At 28.9% G+C, this 26,034-nt stretch overlaps 1 protein-coding gene and 1 pseudogene across 1 annotated transcript; both read left to right on the forward strand.

Moving 5' to 3' along the window:
* The first annotated feature begins 4,178 nt into the window (after positions 1–4,178).
* Positions 4,179–10,914, forward strand: LOC124934327 (aspartic proteinase A1-like). Its single transcript, XM_047474845.1, is given in 12 exon segments — positions 4,179–4,505; positions 4,586–4,670; positions 4,764–4,858; positions 4,953–5,065; positions 5,143–5,311; positions 5,389–5,428; positions 5,575–5,639; positions 5,719–5,822; positions 5,890–6,149; positions 6,221–6,345; positions 10,661–10,749; positions 10,830–10,914. Coding segments are annotated over 12 exon segments (1,557 nt in total).
* A 6,724-nt stretch (positions 10,915–17,638) lies between these two features.
* On the forward strand, positions 17,639–23,331 carry LOC124933815 (annotated as a pseudogene).
* Positions 23,332–26,034: the final 2,703 nt, after the last annotated feature.

Below are 26,034 nucleotides of genomic sequence, written 5' to 3' on the forward strand. Positions count from 1 at the left end.
TTTCCTCAACGCCTATAGTTTCATTTTTATTTGGTTCTAGAAATTTTACTCTCTCGTCTAAGGAGGTAAATAATTGTTTATCTTATTTTACCTTAATTGTTACGTATTTTGTTTTCTAATTGATCTGGTTAATAAAATATTAAATTTGTCATGAATCAGTATATATTGAAGAGGAAGAAAGTGACTTTATTTTAGAGATCTTCTTTTTCTTTGTGGACCCTGGTTTGATATAATCTTTTATCTTCTCTATACTTACTTGCAAAACTAAAAAAAATGAAAAATTTATTGATGAATTTAAGAAGTAGAATGAATCTTATAGTGAATGGGATCCCCACTTTATAGAATTCTTAGATCTTTAATCTCTTATTTAAATACTCTTTTTATTTGAAAGCTGATTTTTTTTTTTAAACTAAAAAATATACATTATAAGTTTTTTCATAATATGTCAATCTAGTTTAGACAACTATATGTGTTAATTCATTGATCTTAATTAGATAAATGTGATCTATGAAGGGTTTGGGGGACCTATTCATGGGACATTATGATTTACCAATGCAGCATAATATTATTATTAATAATAAAAATAATGGACACGTATTTGTTAAATGTATTTATGTTCACAAGAATATTTGGGTCAAATTTGTTTCCATTTACAATATTTATATTTCAGTCTTGTGCGTCATATTTTTTTTTGTTCTGCCTCGTTTTTTTATCTTTTAAACTCCGTCTTTAAGGGTGGTTCGTAGCTCGCGATTGGTTTTAGTCTCATGCCTTATTTTCCGCTCGACTGCTCCCGCGATAAGAGACGAAGAATTTTAAATGTAGGCTCGACCCAAGTACATTTAAAAAATTTGTAGTCGATTATTTTGTTAAGTCACGTGATTTACCTTCCCCGCGCTCAAATCTCGTAAAATGAAACAAAAAAATGACTGAGTCTTCTCATCTTAAATATATATTAGAAATCGAAATATAACTTAATAATAGTTAGACATAGTTTTAGTTCTTTTCAAGAGTTGTCACCTAGTTCCTTATTGAGAAATTAATAAAGACAAATTTTAGAAAAAAAATGGTTCAACTCGTCGCTTGGTTACGCATGAGAAAGTGCCTCGGCGCTATGTTCCACACACTCGACAAAATTAACGGTCTCTATTCCAAAACAAATTTGATTTGTTTATTTTATCATGACATGTTACACGATTATTTTTAGATTTAAATCCTGAACCTAACCTCGTTTCTCTTTAAAAGATTTTAAAGAGATACCCTAGTCTAAGATTTGAAAGAAATATGCTCTTTCTACCTAAAATTCATCTAGGCTAAGACATTTCAGTAGAGTATTTCATTTAAGTTTAATTGAATTACTTACCGCGTAGGTGACAAATATGGACCGAAAATTGATGAACGATTCGTGTCAGAAATTTAAAAATTATTTTGAGTCATTTATATTCTTAATTTTTTTTTAAATGTTTAGATCCTTCTTAAATCGAAAATGACTTAAGTAATTAAATCTGCCAAAATACACCTACAAACAATGCCTTAGCGTAAAAGTCAACCAAAACAAAAAAATCTCACCAACATCTTTACCTACACCCTCATTTGATTTTTTTTTTTTTTATCAAATAATCCAAAATTGCTCACAAATTTATCAATAATAATGCACTAACAAGTTTTCTTACTTTCAGTTGAATTCGCATTCCTTCTTCCTTCGTTAGGTTTGATTATACAAATTTCTTCACTTAAGTTCACTATAACTACAGAACTTCATTGAAGCAAGAAGAGTGTCAATTTTTGATGGAATTCTTGGCCTTGATTTCGGACGGTCAAGTATAGGAGGAAGATACGGATCTGTAAGAAAATCTTAACTCCTACCGGTTAGCGCGATATAGAGACCATATGACATTCGGAGCTCTAAAGAGATTTAATTACTCCGATTTGGCGGCTTTTGCATTCCTTGTGGCTGATGAGGTACAAGATTCAGAGCCAATATCGTTTAGAGAAGCGATGAAGATTAAGGAGAGAATCAAATGGAAGCGTGTTATGGCGGAGGAGATGACATCGCTTGACAAAAATGAGACATGGGAATTAGTTGACAAACTCAAGAGTCAGCGAGTGGTTGGTTCAAAGTGGGTGTTCAAATGAAAAAAAGTGTAGAGGGGTAATAACAAAGCATGGTTTAAGGAAAAATTGGTAGTTAAGGGTTTTACACAACGCGAATGAGTCGACTTTAACGAGATCAACTCCATGGTAGTGAAACACATGTCCATTCATGTGTTGCTCGCTATAGTGAATCAGTTTGGTTTGGAGCTCGAGCGAATGGATGTAAAGACAAAACTTTTAATGGGAACTTGGATGAGAAGATCTTTATGATGCAGCCCGAGGGGTTCGTCAAACCCGGTCATGAAAGAAAGGTATGTCTCCTTAAACGCTTGATTTATGGTTTGAAACAATTCCAAGACAATGGTACTTTTGTTTTGATGATTTCATGGTTCGTAACGATTTTGTGAGGAACAATTTCGATAGTTGTGTTTATATCAAGTGGGTTGATGGTTATGGGGTCTTTCTATTGTTATACATGGATGATATGTTAATCGCATTGGGAAATAAGGAAGAAGTTCACAAGGTCAAGAGTTTGCTAGGGAATTATTTGAGATTAAGGATATGGGACCGAGAAATAAAATTTTGGGATGGTGATTGAGTGGGATTAGGAGAAAGGCTCCATGTTCGTGTCTCAAAACGACTACCTTTGAAAAGTGGTTGCCAAGTTCGGGATGCCTGGCGCTAAGGCGGTTCAAACACCATTAGCTACTCATTTCAAACTCTCCTCAAAATTATCACCCAATATCGAGGAAGAAAAAATGAGAATGGAAAACACCCCATATGCGAGATGTCGGGAGCTTAATTAATGTATGTCATAGTATGTACGCAGCCCAATTTTTCACGCGGTTAGTCTTATTAGTCGATTTATGGCCAACCCGGGGAAAGAACATTGGGAGGCGACGAAATGAGTTCTCCATTACATTGGAGGATCCTTAAATGTCAGTCTTTGTTTTAAATGGGCGGGTGTAGGGAATGATAGGTTGAGAGGATATGTTGATACTGATATTGCAGATGACTTGGACAAGTGATGGTCCCTAACGGGATATGTGTTTACCCTATTTGGATGCTCGGTAAGTTGGAAGGTACAATTACAATTTGTAGTTGTCCTTTCAACAACGGAAGCCGCCAAGTATATCGCTATGACGAATGGTGTCAAGGAGACACTTTAGTTGAAGGGTCTCGGGTGAATTTGTGGTGAAGCATGATAAAGTGGAGTTGTTCTGCGATAACCAGAGCACCATACACGTCTAAGAACTCGATCTTTCACGAGCGCACAAAAATAAAGTAAATTATGAAATTTGATTACTAAAATTTAAATTTTAAAAAAATGAAAAATTAAAAATGAAGGTGAACCTAAAATTAATTAATTTTCAACCAAAAAAAAATATTCTACCCACCAAACTTAGGGCATCACAGCTCTTTGGTCGATTCTGATAGGTACCTTAAAATTGTTTAGAACGAAAACAAAATTTTGCCTATTAGAAGAAAATATATTTTTAGGTTTTTAAACCTGATAATAGACCTATTGGAAGAGCATGTCGCCCAAACAATACTTAGACTTTACACTAATATTTGTAAGTCATTTGTTAGTCATGTAATCAAATGATACATAATTCTATTTGCTTTAAGAAGTACATTAAATACTATATGTACTTTTATTAGTTAAATGAAAAGTTTGTCGATGAAGAACGGCAATTTATTACCAAACGAGAGATGATGGGAGAAATTTGACTTAAAATATCGAAAAGTTAATAATTTAAAAAAAATTGAAATGGTCGGATTCAGAGAATATAAACCTAAATCTGGTTCATTTGCTTTACTGATACTTTTCGTCGTCATTTTAACCCGATCAACCAGTGAACGCCACCTTTTCATCAGCATTCAGCAAAAACTACTTTAGGAGAACAATTTAAGCTCTAGAAATGTCGATATATATCCATCAACATCGATTCATTGCGTCTTCGTTTTGCTACGGAGGAGGCGTCTGTAGGTGATCAGCAATCTTATATATATATACATGTCGTGTCAGTTAATTAATTAGTCGATTTCTGCATTTTCTGAATCAACTTTTCAGGTGATCAAGCATGGGAACAAAGTTTAGTGCAGCAGTTATCACTCTTTTTCTTTCATCCCTCCTTCTTCAACAGGCGTTTTCTGAATCCAACGATGGAATCGTTAGAATTGGACTCAAAAAGTTTAAGTTAGATGAAAACAACCGGATCCCTGTTCAGATTACCACGCAAATACTGGATTCTCAAAATGCTGACGGCATTGTAAAGCTAACGAATTTCATGGACATGCAGTACTATGGTGAGATTTCAATCGGTACACCACCACAGAAATTCACTGTGCAATTTGATACAGGAAGCTCTAATCTGTGGATACCTTCCTCAAGAAGGTGCTACTTATCTGTAAGTTTGATCATATATCATTCAAAAAAAATTTATTAGGGGAGAAAATTGTGTTGAATTTGCCTCTGTTTCTCCTGCAGCGTTGGTGTTTCTATGTCCCTCGTTTAAGAACATATAAGAAGAACAAATACTATGCCCGTCGTTCAAGAACGTATAAAAAGAACGGTTGGTGTCTGTTGCAACTTTTATAGAAATAACTTCATGTAAGCAGGAAGGTGATATTGAATTGAAACATAATAATGTTGCTGTTTTGCACAGGAACATCTGCTGAGATACACTATGATTCAGGTTCAATAGCTGGCAGGTTTAGCCAAGACAATATTTTAGTTGGTGGTTTAACAATCAAGAATCAGGTTATTATATATATACAACATTAGCCTTTCATAGATTTTCCAAATCATAATTTCTTTAATACTAATACTATACTTAAATTCTCTACAACTACAGGACTTCATTGAAGCAACAAGAGTGTCCCGTTCTATATTTAAGTTTGCTAAGTTTGATGGCATTCTTGGCCTTGGATTTCGGGAGCTAACAGATTATGGCGTTGTTCCAATATGGTATGCACTATCTATGTAAAAACAAAATTTGTTGTGATATTCATTTTAAGATAAGGAGTAACCTCTCATATTTGCAGGTACAACATGATGAACCAGGGACTGATTCGGAATCCAGTGTTCTCATTTTGGCTTAATAGAAACGCAAAAGAAGAGGAAGGAGGTGAACTTGTGTTTGGTGAGATTGATCCAAAGCATCACAAGGGGAGCCATACTTATGTCCCTGTGACCCACAAGCCTTATTGGCAGGTTGTGAAACTTATATATATATTTTTAATTTGTATGGTTGTTTCCTTTATAACCTTATAATGTGTTTGATCTTGTAGTTTGATATGAGTAATGTTTCAATCAATGGTCAATCAATAGGTAAGTTCTTTCATCAATCATTCATAAAAGAAGAGGTCATTTCTTAAACTAAGAGATAGTGTGTAATGGGAAGTCATGTTGGTGGTATGAAAAAGAAAGAAAAAGAGAGAACATGTCATTTATTGATTATTTAGTACATTTTGAAGGTGTTTGCAGATCTGGTTGTTCTGCAATTGCGGATTCTGGAACTTCTTTGTTGGCAGGTCCAACGGTATGTGAAACTGAAAAAGAGTTTTAATTTGTTGTTAATATAATGGCCGATAAATAATAAATTATTTTTATAACTGTAGACTGCTATTACCATGCTAAACCATGAAATTGGAGTCAAGGGAGTAGTAAGTCATGAATGCAAGTCAATTGTTAAAGAGTATGGACAAACCATTCTGAAAATGCTCTAGAAGAGGTTGTTATTTTTCTTATTAAAATTTGATTTTTCTTAAAATACACAAATTCTAATATTGTCTTAACTTTTAATAGGCTAAGAAAATTTGTTCCCTAATTGGATTATGCCCAGTTAATGGAACTAAGCGTATCGAGAAAAATAGTAATAGAATATCATCACATGTTTTCTCTATCGGCATGTGCGATACTTGTGAAAGTAATAGAATATCATCACATGTTTTCTCTATCGGCATGTGCGATACTTGTGAAATGATAGTTGTGTGGATGGAGAGTCGGCTAGTGAAGAAACAAACAAAAAATGATATTTTAAACTATGTTAATAAGGTAAATGTTTATTATTCTCAATTAAAATCATTTAAATTAACATTATAATAAAAAAATAATGTTTACATCAACTCTGTGATTCACTGCCAAGACCATATCAAGCATCAACTGTGAATTGTTCACAAATTTCCTCAATGCCTATAGTTTCGTTTTTAATTGGTGGTAGAAAATTTTCCCTCTCGTCTAAGGAGGTAAATACATATCTATCTTATTTTACCTTAATTGTTATATATTTTGTGCTCTTATTGAACTTGTTGATAAAATATTTATTTTGTCCTAAATTAGTATATATGGAAGATGGGAGAAGGTGCTGCTGAAGAATGCAAAAGTGGCTTTATTTCTTTGGATGATAATTTTAATTTGCCTCTTTATAAACCCTTTTGGTTTGACACAATCTCTCCTCTTTTTTTCTAAAATGAAAATAAATAAATAAATATATTGATAAATTTATATTAATGTGTTCTATGAAGGATTTTGGGGGACATATTCATGGTTCGTTATCATACCGTATTTGACTTTGGAAGATCAAGAATTGGATTTGCGGATGCTGCATGATAATAATAAACACATATTTGTTAACTTCATTTATGTTTACAATAATGTTTGGGGTAAATTTATTCCATTTACAATATTTATATTGAGTATATTATCAATTAAAATATTCTTTATGATTAAACATGCATTAAAACTCATTTATTCATATCTTTTATCTCTTTTTTAACATATTTTAAACTAGAATAGTCACATTATCAAGAACTATGATAGAGAATTGTAAGTCAAATTTAATAAAATAAAATATATTAAATAAAAACCAAAACATTTAAAAATAATTAAATAAAATATTAATGTCGAACTAATTTGACTATCGAATTTTAACGAATTGATAATTTTAAATACCGAATTTTTGAAAATCGATAGTCAAAACTCTTAATTTGATGAAATTCGGTAATTAAATTAATTAAATATAATTTTTTTATTTTTAAATTTATAATTTATAATGCCAAGCATTTTATTTGAAATGGTTGATCCATGGGATTAACCAGGATTCATCTAGCATAGGCATGATCTGTATCACAGAAACAACTATAAACAATGATCTCCTTTTGATTTTAGAAAAATGAGATCTGACTTGTAAATGTTCATTTAGTCGAATTTTCAAACATATATATAGCAGTCATCTAACTATTTGATGATGTGTTTTTGCTATTTTGTATATTGTATCCGGAATTTTGTTGATATGGGGAGATCATAAAAGAGTATTTGTTCACACCAATAATGGAGAGGTTAACACTTTTATAAATCGGAAAACATAAACTCAATTGAAAAAAAAGTTATTATCTACATAATAATGTCTTTGAGGACAAGGAATATCGATTTATTGCATTCTAGATTAAACATCTCGTAACATTGTGTTACGGTCTGTTCATCAAAAACCTCGGTCCTAAAATATTTTATTCACCCGTCTCTCGGCCCAAGTGTGCATATGGGCCAGTTTATGTTTTTTTATGGAATAATTTTGTTTTGTCTACTCTCTCTCTTATTTCTCTTGAAACCGAATTCTGTTATGTTAGAAGTAGTTGTAACCGAATACTTTTGGGTAAACCAGCCTCTTTAAATGGTGATGTCCACCCCACTTTTTGGGGCTATGAATTAAATATTTTGGAACTTGGTGCTCTAAGTTATCTCTCGGCCCTCATCCCCTTCCTGGACTACTAGGTGTAATCTAGTGGTATTTCTCTTCTCCCCTTTGGCTCTTCTCTCCTTAACCTCGAATTCTCTTCTCATTCTATGTCCGCTGCGCTTGAGTATTGAATCCCACCATCGGTCCCGATCATCAAGAACCCGTTTCTTGAATTAAAGAACTTGAAAGGCTCGGTTATAGTTTAATGCTTAACAATTGGTATAAGAGCTGACCGATTCTCAACATGGAAGAAACTCGCTAGCAATCAGAAATGGATGCGCTCAAGGCCCTTATTGAAAACCTGTCCCAACTAACAGCTGCGATGCAAGCTGCCATAGACTGAAGATTTGATGCGGCTGAAGAAAGAATGGCAGCCTTTGAGAGCGGGCATCTGGAAATGTGCAAGAACCCCGCCACAGACCCTATGATGATAATTTTTTCCACGGTCCTTAACCATCTAGGCCCCCGCACCCTGGCCAAAACCGCGACCAACACTATGCTCCTCCTACTCGGCTAACCAAGGTCAATTTTCCTCGGTTTGATGGGTCGGATGTCGAGGACTGGCTAATATCTGTCGAACAATTTTTCAGGGTGGACAAAACTAAGGATGCCACTAAATTATAAATCGCCCCCATTCATTTTTCTGGCGAAGCAAGAATGTGGTACGAGTCATATCTTCAAAACCGAAATCATATGGAAGCCTTATCTTGGGACGTGTTCAAAAGAGACTTTATGACTCAATTCGGGCCCTCTATACATGACACACCAATGAGACAGCTGATGAATTTAAAACAAGTTGGGTCCGTTCAAGAATATAATCTCCGGTACATGTCGATCTCTCAAAAGTTATTACATATGCCAAGGGACTACGTCATAGATTGCTACTTGTCCAATCTAAGGGAGGAAATTGCAAACTGCATTAGGTTGCGATTCCCAGATTCTTTAAACGAAGCCATGGCCATGGCTAAAGTTCAAGAAGCAACATATCGGTCCTTAATGAGAAGTGGTAACTTGTACAGCGATGAAGCACCGTTGCTGTCCACGCCATACAATATCAACACAGCCGGGCCGAGCACCAATACCGACTTCAAGAATTCATTATATGGGTCCTCTTCAAATGCAAACCAGGGCCATGTTAAGCAATTAGACCCAGCCTCAATGGATGAAAAGCGAAAGAAGGGCCTATGCTACTCTTGCAATGAAAAATGGCAACCAAACCATAGGTGTAAATCAAATTTATTTATGGTCTCGACCGATCAAGAAGATTAAGAACCCGACCAAGAACCTGTTTTGGATGATCTACCTTCATTGCTCGGCCCAAGGGATGAACCAACCATATCCTTACATGCCTTGACTGGGTCTAAAGCTTTTTAAACGCTCCAGATTCTTGGCAAAATTGGGAACCTGCCAGTGGTGATCTTGATCGATACAGGCAACACCCACAATTTTATCAATAGCAGTATTTTGGATAAAATAGACCACAAAAGCATAGCAACCCAGGTGCAATCGGTTAGAGTGGTCGATGGGTCTAATGTGTTATGTTCTAGTGTTTGCAAGGACTTGAAGTGGACGATGGAAGGCAATGAATACCAAACAAAAATGAAAGTAATTTCCATGGACGGATATGATATTGTGTTGGGAATTGAATGGTTGATTACTCTAGGCCCGTCTTCTTGGGACTTTGAAAAGCTGACCCTATCCTATGAGAAGCAAGACAGAACCACGGTCCTAAAAGAGATTCCTCGGTCGCAGGCCAGTTTGATGCATGGAAACCAGCTGGAAAAGACCTTAGATGAATATAGTGTTGCTTCCAAAATGCAAATAAAGAGTAAGCCCGAAGGCCAAACTGTTTCACTCGCGGCAATGACCTTGGAAGATATCCCTAACGATCTAATTAGAAGTTATGGCTCCTTTGATGCTACTGTTATGCTGGTTCGGAAAAAAGACTTGGCCTGGATTTTTGAGCCAAATATGGAGTTTAATCGAAGTTGGAAGAAATTATTTTTGCACCAGGCGCTGGGGACATTGCAACAACCAAGGCCAGCTCTAAACACTGAAAAAATCGACCTTAGGTGCACAGAAATTCCTCACATGGGCGGAGTGGCAAGCGACCCGGCAACGCAAAAGACCGCAAGGACCCGGCCAGTTCCACTACTGAAGCGATTCTACCGAAAGTTTTTTGAGAAAATACGGTCTTATGCTGCGACCATTGCTGAATGTGCCGAAGCCCGACCGAAGCAATAGTTTTGAAGTTGAAGATGTGTATTAGAGGCTGACCAGTCCACGGTTTTTTCGTCGAGGGCGACGAACCTCGAAGGGGGAGATTATGTTACGGTCTGCTCATCAAAAACCTCGGTCCTAAAATATTTTATGCACCCGTCTCTCGGCCCAAGTGTGCATATGGGCCAGTTTATGTTTTTTTATGGAATAATTCTGTTTTGTCTACTCTCTCTTTTATTTCTCTTGAAACCGAATTCTGTTATGTTAGAAGTAGTTGTAACCGAATACTTTTTGATATTTTAAACTATGTTAATAAGGTAATATTTATTATTCTCACTTAAAATAATTTAAATTAATATTATAATCAAATAAATTATAAAAATAATGTCTACATCAGCTATGTGTTTCACTGCCAAGACCATCTCAAATATCATCATTTGTGGATTGTTCGCAAATTTCCTCAATGCCTAAGGTTTCGTTTTTAATTGGTGATAGAAATTTTATTCTCTCATCTAAAGAGGTAAATAAATGTCTATCTTATTTTACTTTAATTGTTACATATTTTGTTTTCTTGTTAATAAAATATTTAATTTGTCCTAAATTAGTATATAATAAAGTTTGGAGAAGGTGATGCGCAAGAATGCACAAGTGGTTTTATCTCAAGAGATGTTTCTCCTCCTTATGGACCCTTCTGGTTTGACACAAACTCTTTTTCTTTTATTTGCCAAAATGTAATTTTTTTGGATGAATTTATGATTAACGTGTTTTATGAAGGGTTTTGGGGGACATATTCATGGGTCGTTACCACACTGTGTTTGACTATGGATCTTCCATAGTTGGATTTGCAGATGCTGCTTAATAATAATAATAAACACATATTTGTTAACTTCATTTACAGGAATATTTGGGTCAAATTTATTTCATTTTACAGTATTTATATTGAGTGTATTATTAATTAAAATATTCTTTAGGATTAAATATGCATTAAATCTCTTTTATTAATTTCTTTTATTTCTTTTTAAGATCGTTAGTATATTTTAAATTAGAATAATCTCTTGTTATCAAAATCTATGATGGAGTATTGTAGGTCAAATCTATTATAAATTTATTATGATAAAATATAATACACCAATATTAAAATAAAATATATTAAATAAAAATTAAAATATTTATAAATAACTAAATAAAATAATAATATCACTAATGTGACTATCAAATTTTAACAAAGTGATAATTTTGATTAACGAATTTTAGAGAATGGTTAGTCAAAACTTTTAATTCAATTAAATTCGAAGTTAAATTAGTTAAATAATTTTTTATTTACTTTTTATTTATAAATATCAAAATAATAAAAAATTAACGATCGTTCAAAACAAAACTTCATTCTATATAACTTTAATAATAGTAAGCCCAAGATGGTAAGGTTTAAAAGAATAGTTTTGAAATTTTTATTGACTCCAATAAAGAGTCTTTGACAATTCAATCAAAAATAAAATATATTTTACAAACATTAAAATAAAACACATTACAAAATAAACTTAACATATATTATTAAAATAAAATAAATATATATATATATAAATAAAATATATTTTACAAACATTAAAATAAAACACATTACAAAATAAACTTTAACATATATTATTAAAATAAAATAAATATATATATAATATATAATGTTTAATTTAAAGTGTTTGGATTATTGAGTCGAGAGTTTGTGATTAATTTGGATATGTATGTAGAGTAATGGATACTTGGGTTGGGTCCAGTGGCGGACCTACAAGGGGGGCCTTGGGGGGGCCGGGCCTCCCCCAACCAGGATAAAACTTTTACGATATTTTATATATATGTTTACCAAGTTAGGCTTTGTCCTACTGGTTTTGGAGCAGAAATATATAATAGAGGTCAGATTGATCACCCTGTCTCTCACATTTCTTTTATAATAACTTCACACTTCTTTTTATAAAATTTTTATTTTATACAAACACTATTTTCTAATATTTATAATAAACTAACACTTTCTTTTATAAAAAATAATAAAAAAAATAATTCATAATTATATTATTCTAATTTCAATTATAATTTTATTAAAGTAATTATTATTAATATTTTATTTTATAAAAAAAAATATTTTCTAAGAAACGATATTTATAATAATACATAAATTTTAGTTAATATATAAATAAAATTTATTTATATAAGTTAAAATATAAAGAATTATATATAAAATAATGAAAATCATATAATATTATTATTTATTTTAACATTACGTTTATATTATAATTTATTTATATATATATATATATTATTAATTTTAATATAATTAATAATACAAATTACTTATAAATATAAGGGTAAAATAACAATTTATATAAATATAAGAGTAAAATATTATTTTATATTTCTTAATTTTAAATTAGTTTTAAATTATTTCAACAAATAAATATATTTGTTAGATTTTATTTAGAGGCCTAGGGTTGTGACACGTATTTATTTTTAATTATTTATTTTATGTAGGATATAGAATAATGGAGATGTTCTATAAACGAATTTATACTTCTACATCACATGATCAACATGAGTCTTCTCAATCAATTAATGAGCCTACTAACGAGTCTAATGTTACTGATCAAATATACATGGTTAGAATATAGCATATCAAAATATGCATCATTTTGTTTTTGGTGTTATCTTTTCAAGCCTTTAAATAGAGAAAACGTAGATGATACATTTATAGGAGATGGGTACAAAAATTGGAAAAGGGCATTAGAAAGATTCAATCGTCATATGAGAACTTCAAATAGTTGTCATAATGAAGCTAGAGTTCAATTTGAATCATTTTAAGATCAAAGACATAACGTGAGAAACGTTTTACGTACACATGGTCGTGATATAGAAATAAATTATCGCACCCGTTTAACGACAATGTTTGATGTAACACGCTTTCTATTAAGGCAATGATTACCTTTTCGAGGACATATGAGTCAAGTAGTTCATCAAATAAAGTTAATTTTCTTGAATTGATTGATTGGTATAGTCAACGTAATGAAAATATTTTGTCTTCTTTTGTACCGACTCATGGACAAGAATAATTTAGTAATTGTGCTTATTAGTATTTTTATGTAATTATCGAGTAGAATTTTAATTAAAAAATGCATTTATTTGATAGCCAAAAAATGCTAAGTTAGTATGTATTTGGCCCCCCCGAGAAAATATTTCTGGGTCCGCCACTGGTCGGGTCGGGTCGGGTCATTAGTTGACCCGTCTATATACTTGAAATGATTAAATTTAAAAAATTAAATTAAAAATGTGATACATAAGTCTCAAACGCAACTTAACCATATAAGTTTAACATTTTAATCAAATAGACTAATAATAATACTTTATATTTTAATTAATTGAACTAAACATAATATTTTAAATTTAATTATATAATTTTAAATTTATATATATAATATATATATATATATATATAATTAATAAGAAATGATAGAGAAGGAATGGGAAATTTGATGATGCCACGCAATTGAAAAAATAAAAATTTTCTTCACACTATTTTTTTCAACCAATAACCCTCCTTCGTCACCTTTCTCAATTTACCTCCCTCTATTACTTCTTATATATAATTATAAAATTTTGTAGATTATTTTATATTTTTATATTATTTTTTGAATTAAGGAGAACTATAAATCTGTAATATTTTTGGTCATTAATTAAGTGGACTCTTACAACTGGGCTACCTTGATCATAAATTATATATATAACGTTTAATTCTTGATAGTAAGGATTTTTTGGTCGCGTATGGTGAGTAATTTGAATATTTTTGTTAAACAAAATGAATCGAGTTGATTTATTTAGATATAAATTCAACCCTAAGTTAATAGGTATGAGTATAAGTTATACCAAAAGTTTTTTTTAAAATTATTTTTTCTACGTTAATATATATATATATATATATATATATATATATATATATATATATATATATATATATATATATATATAAAAATGAATGTATATTAATTAAGAATGTCAAAATTATTTTTTTTCTAATTTTATTTTATATTTTTTAAAATAATTATATATATAGATAAATAATTTTACTTTTATTAATTATTTTATATCTATATAATTATTTTATATCTATAGATAAATAATTATATGATTTCTTTTGTAAAAATCTAACGTGATAAAAAGACTTTAGTCATTTATATTGAAACAATTCTAATTTCTTGTGTATAAATTATGAGATAAATGAGAGTAGTCAGTGATTTTTTTATAGAAATTAGACTCCTTAAAATGATTCTAGCAATTGATGTTGATATTAATGGGTAGTCAATGATTTTTTTTAATGATTCTAGCCATTGATGAAGAAGGGAGAAGGTGATGCGGAAAAAATGCAAAAGTGACTTTATTTCCATAGATGTTTTTCCTCCTTACGGACCCTTCTGGTTTAACATAACTTCTTTATCTTTCTTTGCTAAAAAGAAAAAATAAATTAAAGTTTTATTATGAATTTATGGTTAATGTATTTATGAAGGGTTTTGGGGGACATATTTAATGCAGCTTAATATTAATAATAATAATATTAATAAACAAATATTTGTTAACTTCATTTATGTTTATCAGAATATTTGTGTCAAATTTATTCCATTTTACAATATTTAAATTGAGTGTATTATCAATTAAAATATTCTTTAGGATTAAACATGCATTAAATCTCTTTTATTTCTTTTTAAGAATAGTCCCTCGTTATCAAAAACTATGATGGAGAATTGTAGGTCAAATTTATTATAAATTTATTAAAATAAATATATTACACAAATATTAAAATAAAATATATTAAATAAAAATAAAAATATTTATAAATAACTAAATAAAAAAAATAATATCACTAATTTAACTATTGATAATTTTGATTAACGAATTTTAATGAAATTCGGTTGTTAAATTAGTTAAATAATTTTTTTATTTTTTATTTATAAATAATAAATTAACGACATTTAAAATCGTTAAAATAAAACTCAGTTATACATAACTTTAACAATAATAAGTCCTCTATTGTGAGGTTTAAAATAATAGCTATGAAATTTTTATTGACCCCAATCCTTAATTTGACAATTCAGTCAAACATACAATATATTTTATAAACATTAAAATAAAGTACATTATAAAATAAATTTTATTAAAATAAAATAAATATATATATATAATAATGCTTAATTTCAAAGTGTAAAGTCGAGAGTTTATGATTAATTTGGATATGTACGTAGAGTAAATGATGAGTTGATGGCATGTCCATAAACTTGAAATGATTAAATTTACAAAAATAAATAAAAAAATATGATACAAAAGTCTCAAGCTTGCAACCTAACCATATAAATTTAACATTTTAATTTTAGATTTTAAATTTAACCTAAAAATTATTGAACTTAAATATTTCTAACAATATAACTTTAATATTTTAACAACTAAGTCACTTAAGCCGACTCTTACAATTAGACTATATTGAGTTTTATATATATATATATATATATATATATATATATATATATATATATATATATATATATATATATATATATATATATATATATATTAATTCTTAATGGTAAAATTTTATTTTTAAATTATTTTCTTTATTCTAATAAAATATATATATATATATATATATATTTAAAAAAAGAATGAATGTGTATTAATTAAGAATGTCAAAAGTATTATCTTTTTTATTTTACTTTATATTTTTAAAATAAATAATTTTATATATAGATAAATAATTTTATTTTTATTAATTATTTTATATCTATATAATTATATATTAAATATATATATACAAAATTTTATTTAAAAAATAATTCATTTTATATCTATATAATTATATATTAAATATTTTTATATATAACAATTTATTTAAAAATTAATTCATAATATATTTGTATAAAAATGTATTAATTTGTTTCTCTTTTGTATTCAAACAATAAATAGTGATAGTGAGGAGGATTGAGTATTGAGAATAATTTTATTTTATTTTATTATAAATTGAATGATTTATTTTTAATTGTTAGTTATATAATTATATATATGTATTTATATTAATGTATAAAATTATAAAATAAATTAACAATTAAATGATATAATGGTTACGTGTTCATAATTCATAATAAAGATTTGAATCTCGCTATAATATAATGAATTGACTGTGATGCATAATAGTTCGATTGGGGACTAAAAATAAAATATTTCGATTATGGGTATATATTGACTTATATTATAATATAGGAAAAAAGTTCACTTAGACATGTATTTGTAGAACTAGCTCACTTAAACGTATGTACTAATAAAATGTCATTTAAACGTACTATCAAAAATTGGCTCACTTAACCTCTTTAGTAACTATGATTAACTTTTATTTTTAAATTTATATATTTATTAATTAAATATTAATATATTTTCTCTCTCTTTCTTTTTAATTTTTATTTCATTTATTACTAATAAATGAACCCTCTATTTTCTCTCTCTATTTATAATTTTTTATTATTTATATAAGTATTTATAGTTGATTATTTTAATTTTAATATATATATATATATATATATATATATATATATATATATACACGCATTCATCATTAATTATTTTAACTCTATATTTCTTTTTTTTATATATTTTTTTTTATATTCACATTACTTATTAATTATTTTAAAATTATTTGATCTCAATAATTGAATATAACAATGAAAATTCTTTCAAAAATAAAAATCCTTCAACACAAAAATAAATTAATTAAGAATTGAATAATAATAAAAACTCATTCATCAAACACTAAAAGAGTAATAATCAAATATTAGACAAAACAATTCATTTACTACTAATATAAGTCGTGAATAAAAATTAAATAAAAAATTATTAATTTTATTTTTATTTATATTAAATTAAATAAGAAAAAAATCCTTTTTTATTTTTATTATATTAAATTAAATAAGAAAAAATCCTTCAAAAAAATATTACAGTAAAACATAAAATTCATAAATAAATTGTTAATTTTTTTAAAAAAATGACAATTTAAGAAATATGAGAAATAAAAACTAATAAAAAAAGAAGATGAAATATAAAAGAAAATTAATATTAAAATAATAAAAAATTTAAGAATAAAATAAATTACCTAATTTAATTAATGAAAAAGAAGGAGAGAGAAAATATATTAATATTTAATTAATAAATATATAAATTTAAAAATAAAAATTAATCATGGTTATGAAAATAGGCTAAATGAGCCAATTTTTGATATTACATATGTTTAAATGACCTTTTATTAGTACATACGTCTAAGTGATAGTTTTACAAGTATATACTCTAAGTGAACTTTTTTTCCTATAATATAATTTTATTTGAATGTCTTGTATATTATATATTTTATTTACATATATATTATTTAAGTTAATCTTTATTTTAATTATTTAGATATAAAAAAGATAATAATTTGATGAAAAAGATGGTAATTTGAACATTTCAATAATAAATTGATGGAGATTCAGGGAATATGACCCTAAACATTCTTTTCCGTCGTCATGAACACGATCATGCATTTAACGCCACCTTTTCATCAGCAAAATCTATTTCTTTCATCCATCCTTCTTCAGCTGGTGTTTTCTGAATCCAACAATGGATTCGTTAGAATTGGGCTGAAAAAGTTTAAATTAGATAAAAACAACATGATCCCTGCTCGACTTAACCCGCAACTACTGGATTCTCAAAATGCTGGCGGCATTGTAAAGTTAAAGAATTTCATTAACGTGCAGTACTACGGTGAGATTTCAATCGGTACACCACCACAGAAATTCACTGTGCTTTTTGATACAGGAAGCTCTAATATGTGGCTACCTTCCTCAAAGAGCTATTTCTCAGTAAGTTTGATCATATTTATACACAAGATTATACTATGAGAGGGGAGAAAATTATGTTGAATTTGCCTCTATTTCTGCTGCAGTGTGCGTGTTATTATCATTCCAAATACTATGCCCGTCGTTCAAGAACTTATAATTAAAAGAACGGTTGGTGTCTGTTGCAACTTTTAAAAAAATAACTTCATGTAAGCAACTAAGCAGGAAGGTGATATTGACTTGAAACACATAATTATGTGGTTTTGCATAGGAACATCTGCTAAGATACACTATGGTTCAAATTCAATATCTGGCAAGTTTAGCAAAGACAATGTTTTAGTTGGTGGTTTAACAATTAAGAATCAGATTATATCCTTTCATTTCATTAATACTAATACTACTTAAGTTTACTACAACTACAGGACTTCATTGAAGCAACAACACTGTCCGGTTTTGTGTTTCAGTTTACCAAGTTTGATGGCGTTCTTGGCCTTGGATTTCAGGAGATCTCACATGGAGGTGTTGCTCCAGTATGGTAAGTACTATCTTATGTCAAATTAGAATTTGTTGTGATATTCCTCTTTAAGATAAGGAGTATCCGCTCATATTTGCAGGTACAACATGATGAACCAGGGTCTGATTCAAAATCAAGTGTTCTCATTTTGGCTTAATAGTAATACAAAAGATGAGAAAGGAGGTGAACTTGTGTTTGGTAGGATTGATTCAAGGCATTATCAAGGGAACCATACTTATGTACCTCTTACCCACAAGAGTTATTGGCAAGTTGGGAAATTTATATACATATGTTTATTTCTTTTATAATCATATATTGTGCTTGCTCTTGTAGTTTGATATGGGTTCGTCAAGGGTCAACCAATGGGTAAGTTTTTTCATCGGTCATTCATAAAAGAAGAGGTCATTTCTTAAACTAAGAGATATTGTTTAATGGGGAGGTCATGTTGGTGAAATGAATAAGAGAAAAAGAGAAAAAAATGTCATTTATTGATTATAGAGTACATTTTCAGGTATTTTTCGTTGTTCTGCAATGGTGGATTCTGGAACTTCTTTATTGTCAGATCCAACGTTATGTGAAAATGAAAAGGGGTTTTATTTTTTGTCATTCATACAATGGCCAATAAATATTAAATGATTTCATAAGTGTAGGCTGTGATTATCATGATAAATCATGAAATTGGGGTCACCAAAGTAGTTAACCATGAATGAAAGTCAATTGTTGAAGTGTATGGACAAACCATTCTGAAAATTCTCTTAGTAAAGGTTTGTTATTTTTGTTGAAATATGATTTTCCTTCAAATACACAAATTATAATGCTGTCTTAACTTTTAATATGCGTCACCATATCAGAAAATTTGTTCCATAATTGGATTATGCCCAGTTTATGGAAGTAATAATAGAACATTAGATATTTTCTCTATCGTTAAGTGCAATACTTGTGAAATGTTGTGTGGATGGAGAGTGAGCATAAGAGGAATCAAAGTAAAACTGTTATTTAAAACTATGCTAACAAGGTAAATATTTATTATTCTCATTTAAAATAATTAATATTAACAGTTGAATCAAATAAATGATAAAAAAAAAACTAATGTTTACATCAGCTATGTGATTAGTTGTCAATACCAAATATGCAATCAGATGTGGATTGTTCGCTAATTTTTTCAATGCCTATAGTTTCGTTTTTAATTGGTTCTAGAAATTTTACCCTCTCACCTAAGGAGGTAAATAATTGTCTATCTTATTTTACTTTAATAGTTACATATTTTGTATTTTAATTGAACTGATATAAAATATTTAATTTGTCTTGAATTAGTATATAATGAAGACCGGAGAAGGAGATAAGACTAATTGCACAAGTGGCTTTATTTCTAGAGATCTTTCTACTCGCGGACATATCTGGTTTGACATAATCTATTTCTTTCTAAATACTTGCAATAATGAAAACAATTTGAAAATTTTATTGATGAGTTTAAGAAGGTGTCTCAAAGTGTGGCTATCCTCAATTTAAAGAATTCTTAATCATGAGATCTTTAATCTCTTATTCAAATATTCTTTTTATTTGAATTATATTAGTGAGTTAAGATTAATTCTTATTTTTATAAGTTAAAAAGTTGAATTTGAGATATTGATTTATTAACTAAATGATAATTTTTTTTAAAATCTAGAAAATATACATCATAATTTTTTTCATAATATGTCAAAGAGGTTGAGGGTGTGTTTGATAACCCTGGAATTGGCATTGAAATTGGAGGGTCCAATTCCAATTCTTATGTTTGTTAGACACTTTAATACTAAGAATTGGAAATAGAATTCCAATGGAATTCAATATAGTGTAAATATAGTGTAATTTGATAGTTCTCAATTTCAATCTTTTTAGGTCGGAATTGTAAATCCAAATTAACACGTTTTTCATTTTTTGATATGTTTAACACGTTTTTCACACATTAAACAAGTTTAACATATTTTTAACACGTTTAACACGTTTTTCACACGTTTAACACGTTTTTGACACATTTAACACATTTTTGACACATTTAACACGTTTTTTACGTCATTGACACGTTTAACACGTTTTTGACACGTTTAACATGATTTTTACGTTTTTAACACGTTTAACACGTTTTTGACACGTTTAACACAATTTTGACACGTTTAACACGTTTTGACACATTTAACACGTTTTTCACATCCTTGACACGTTTAACACGTTTTTGACACATTTAACACGTTTTTCACGTCCTTGACACGTTTAACATGTTTTTGGCACGTTTAACACGTTTTGATACATTTATCACGTTTTGACACATTTAACACGTTTTTCACGTCCTTGACACGTTTAATACGTTTTTGACACATTAAACACGTTTTTCACGTCATTGACACGTTTAACACGTCCTTGACACGTTTAACACGTTTTTGACACGTTTAACATGATTTTCACATTTTAAACACGTTTAACACATTTTGACACGTTTTTGGCACGTTTAACACGTTTAACACATTTTGACACATTTAACACGTTTTTCACTTCCTTGGCACGTTTAACACGTTTTTGACACGTTTAACACGTTTTTCACGTCCTTGACATGTTTAACACGTCCTTGACACGTTTAACACGTTTAACATGATTTTCACATTTTTAACACGTTTAACACGTTTTTGACACTTTTAACACGTTTTGACACATTTAACACATTTTTCACGTCCTTGACACGTCTAACACATTTTTGACACATTTAACACGTTTTTTACGTCCTTGACACGTTTAACACGTCCTTGACACGTTTAACACGTCCTTAACACGTTTTAGACATGTTTAACATGTTTTCACGTTTTTAACACGTTTTGACACGTTGAACACATTTTTAGCACCTTTAACACGTTTATGACACATTTAACACATTTTGACACATTAAAACGTTTTTTACGTCCTTGACTCGTTTTTGACACATTTAACACATTTTTCACGTTCTTGACACGTTTAACACGTCCTTGACATGTTTAACACATTTTTGACACGTTTAACATGATTTTCACGTTTTTAACACATTTTTGACACGTTTAACACGTTTTTGGCATGTTTAACACGTTTTGACACATTTAACACATTTTCACGTCATTGACACGTTTAACATGTCCTTGACACGTTCAACGCGTTTTTGACACGTTTAACATGATTTTCACGTTTTTAACACGTTTAATATGTTTTTGACACGTTTAACACGTTTTTTACATCTCGGCACATTTTGGCACGTTTAACAAGTTTTTCACATTTTTTACACGTTTTTGACACGTTTATCACGTTTACACAATTTTGACACATTTAACACGTTTTTTTTTACGTTTTGACAGATTTAACACATTTCTTTACAATTTTGACACATTTACCTCATTTTGACACGTTTAACATGTTTTCACGCTTTGGACTATTTAACACGTTTTTTTTACGTTTTTGACACATTTATCACGTTTTCACGTTTTTGACACATTTAACACATTTATCTCATTTTTGACACGTTTAACATGTTTTTCACGTTTTGGCACGTTTAACAAGTTTTTTAAATGTTTGGAACGTTTAACACATTTTTGACACGTTTTCATATTTTTAACACGTTTAAAATGTTTTTAACACATTTAAAACGTTTTTAACACATTTAAAACGTTTTTAACACATTAAACACGTTTAACACGTTGTTGACACGTTTCACATGTTTTTTACGTTTATGAAACGTTTGACACATTTTTAATACATTTAACACGTTTTTAACACATTTAACACGTTTTCACGTTTTGGCACGTTTAACAAGTTTTTCACTTATTTGGCACGTTTAACACATTTTTGATACGTTTAACACGACACTACGTTTTTGACATATTTAACACGTTTTAAACCTATTAAAATGTGTGAAAAACATGTTAAACGTATTAAAATTGTCAAAAACGTGTTAAATGTGCCGAAAACGTGGAAACGTGTTAAAAACGGGATTAAGTGTAAAAAATGTGAAAACGTGTTAAAACGTGTGAGAAACGTGAAAGCGTGTTAAAACGTGTTAAAAACGTGTTAAACTTGTCAAAGTATGAAAAACATGTTAAACGTGTCAAAATGTGTAAAACGTGTTAGACATGCCAAAAATATGTTTAACGTGCCAAAAACGTGAAAAACATGTTAAACATGTGAAAAACGTGTTAAATGTGAAAAACGTGTGAAAATGTGTTAAATGTGTTAAACGTGTGAAAAATGTGTTAAATGTGTCAAAACATAAAAAACGTGTTAAACGTGTCAAAAATGTGTAAAACGTGTAAAAATGTGAAAACATGTTAAACGTGTGAAAAACGTATTAAACATGTTAAAAAAGTTCAAATACGTGAAAAAACGTGTTAAACTTGTTATAAAGTGTGAAAAACATGTTAAACGTATTAAAAATGTCAAAAACGTGTTAAGCATATCAAAAACATGAAAAACATGTTAAACGTGTGAAAATGTGTTAAACATGTCAAAAACGTGTTAAACATGTCAAAAACGTATTAAACGTGCCAAAAACGTGAAAACATATTTAAAAAATTAATATTTTGAACCGATATTTTATTTTACAAACATAAGAATTAGAATTGAATTACAATTCTATCATTTTTCCAAACATAGGAATTGGAATTGAATTACAATTCTATAATTTTTTCAAGCATAGGAATTGAATTGTAATTCAATGCCAATTCTCATGAAATTAGAATTTCAATTCCAATTCCACCTCGTCAAACACACCCTAAGACAATTATGTATTAATTCACTAATCATGATTATCTTTGTTTTATCTATGAAGGGTTTTGGGGGACATATTCATGGGTCGTTACCTCCACAGTATTTGACTATGGCGGATTGAAAGTTGGATTTGTCGATACAGCATAATATTAATAATAAAAATAATTCACACATATTTGTTAAATTATTTATGTTCATAAGAATATTTGAATCAAATTTGTTTCCATTTACAACATTTATATTGAGTCTTGTATGTTTTATTTTTTTTCTATGACTCATTTTTCGATCTTTAAAATATTTTAAACACGTTTTAAGATAATTCATAGCTCGCAATTGGTTTGAGTCTCATGCCTTATTTTCTACTTGACTGCACCCGCCGTAAGAAACGAGGAATTTTAAATGTAGGCTCGACCCGAGTGTTTTTAGAAAAATGATTTAGTCAATTATTTTCTTAAGTCCTGTGGTTTATTTTCCTCTTGAATCTCGTAAAACAAAACGGGAAAATGACTCTATCAAGAGTCGTCTCATCTTAAATTGTGATGAGGAACTGCAATATTACTTAGCAATAGTTAGACATACTTTTGTGCTTTTTAAGAGTCATTACCTAGTTACTTATCGAGAAATTAAGAATGAATTTTTTTAGAATTTTTTTTTGGCTCAGCGCTTAGTTATGTATGGGAAATGACCTCGTTGTTGTGTCACACACGTCCATCAAAATGAACAATCACTATTCCGAAACAAATTTGATTTTATTTTATTTTATCATGACATGACATGTTACACAATTATTTATAAAATTTAAATCCTGAACTTAATCTCGTTTCTCTTTAAAAGATTTTAATTATGCCCTAGTTCTAGATATAAAAGAGATACTATTTTCACCTAAATTTTATCTATAATAAGACATTTCAGTACAAAAAATTTCATCTAAGTTTAACCGAATTACCTGCGGTGTAAATGGTAAATTTGGACCGAAAATTGATAAACGATTAGGGTCAGAAATGTAAAAAAATTATTCTAAGTAATTTTCTATTTTTTAAAATTTTAAAAAATGTTTAGAACCTTCCTAGATTAAAAATGACTTAGATAATTAAATTTCCCAAAATAAAACTAAAAACAATGCCTTAGCCCTGAACCAGGAGTAACATATTGTATAGATATCCTTGCTAATTAGAATATTTTTGAGTATACTCGAGGTAGCAGTTAGCATTGACTTTCAATGATCAAAATTATCTTTGATGAAATTACTATATATTTTGAGATTGTGAAATATATGTGTTTATTTTCTTTCATACAAATAATTGTCTGTCCAAAATATCTTTACGTTAGTTATGAGTATGAGAAACTAACATGTTGTTTTGAGTATTAAGTGAAACAATATTGATAATTTTTTTTTATTAATCTAAATAAACCTGCAAACTAGTTGAATTTGATGATTAAGACATAACAATATCATTGTAACTTACTTAAGTTATTCCTTGTTTGTGGCAATAATACTTAGAGGTCATGAGTTGAATTTTTACTATTATCTTATTTTTTGTTTTAGAATATAAGATTGAACTTGAAGATCTAGTGAAATATGTTGAAATCAAGTTAGTGAAATTACTTGGAGCAAAGAAAAATGATCTTTATAAGTATGGCTTTACAACTTTAGTCATATTTATAAAATGTCTAATTTGACTTGACAAAAACGTGAATGTGAAGAAGAAGAATGATAATCATTTTCATTTGATTAAATTCTCAAATATATTAATTATCTTCAAGCTGCAATCTAAATTCTAAAGAAAATTATTGTCATTACGTCGGATTGCGATATTGCCGATGCTGACATTAATCATGTTTTTCTAAGGGATTAAGAAGACTACGAACTCAAGCTGATGTCAATATAAGTAAAAAAATTTACTTTGTGATAATGTCTTTTTTTAAGGATAAAATTATTTTTTTATTAATTTACAATTTATTTAATATCGTATTAACCATGATGAACATTTAGGCATCATTTACATACTCTTTATAATTTAAAGATTGGACAAGTCAAAAGCTCTTGAGAGTTCTGCACAAGAAAGGAATTGGCAAGAAGCATTTGATGGTAGTCAATCTGTCAAAAATATATTATGTATGAAATGTATTTGGATAAACAAACTTTTGTAGATTTTGGGGCAATTTAATGTTGATAGTCTGATAGACTCAAGGCCTTTGATCAAAATTTTAACAGAAAAGATAATGTAGGTTAATCTTTGTTAAAAATCTAGTTTATTTATTAAAATTTATGGTTTTGTTTGTAGGGAATCAATCAAAACATAAGAAGAGGAAAGGTTGATATTTGGAATTCAGATAATATATTTCCAGATTATTTGCTTTAGACATTATTAATGTTGTCTTAGATCTGATGAATTCTCTATTATATTTCCCAATATTCCACCTGGATAAATGAATAGTACCTTTAAAATCCTGGATAAATTAATTATACTTTGATTTTTTTTTATCTGATAATAACTCAATTCATTTAAATCTATGATTTATGTTGTCATATAATTAACATGGTAATTGACTAAATAGTACCTTTAAAATTTCTTTTTATATTATGGTTTTGACATATTACATAACTAACATGCAAAATTTCTTTTCAAATTTTATTTTATCTAGGATGAAGATCGGTTTAACTACAGATATTAATATTACTCCCTCTTAATCAATTATAAATTTTATTTGTAGAATTATCATCTCATTCATTGTTTTTATCATGGACAGATATTGAAGACTATGTAATAATAATAAAAAAGAGTTTTCTGATGTGATGTGAGGATTCAAATTTATATCTTTA

The sequence above is a fragment of the Impatiens glandulifera genome, chromosome 4 (assembly GCF_907164915.1).
Source record: "Impatiens glandulifera chromosome 4, dImpGla2.1, whole genome shotgun sequence".
Lineage (NCBI taxonomy): Eukaryota > Viridiplantae > Streptophyta > Magnoliopsida > Ericales > Balsaminaceae > Impatiens > Impatiens glandulifera.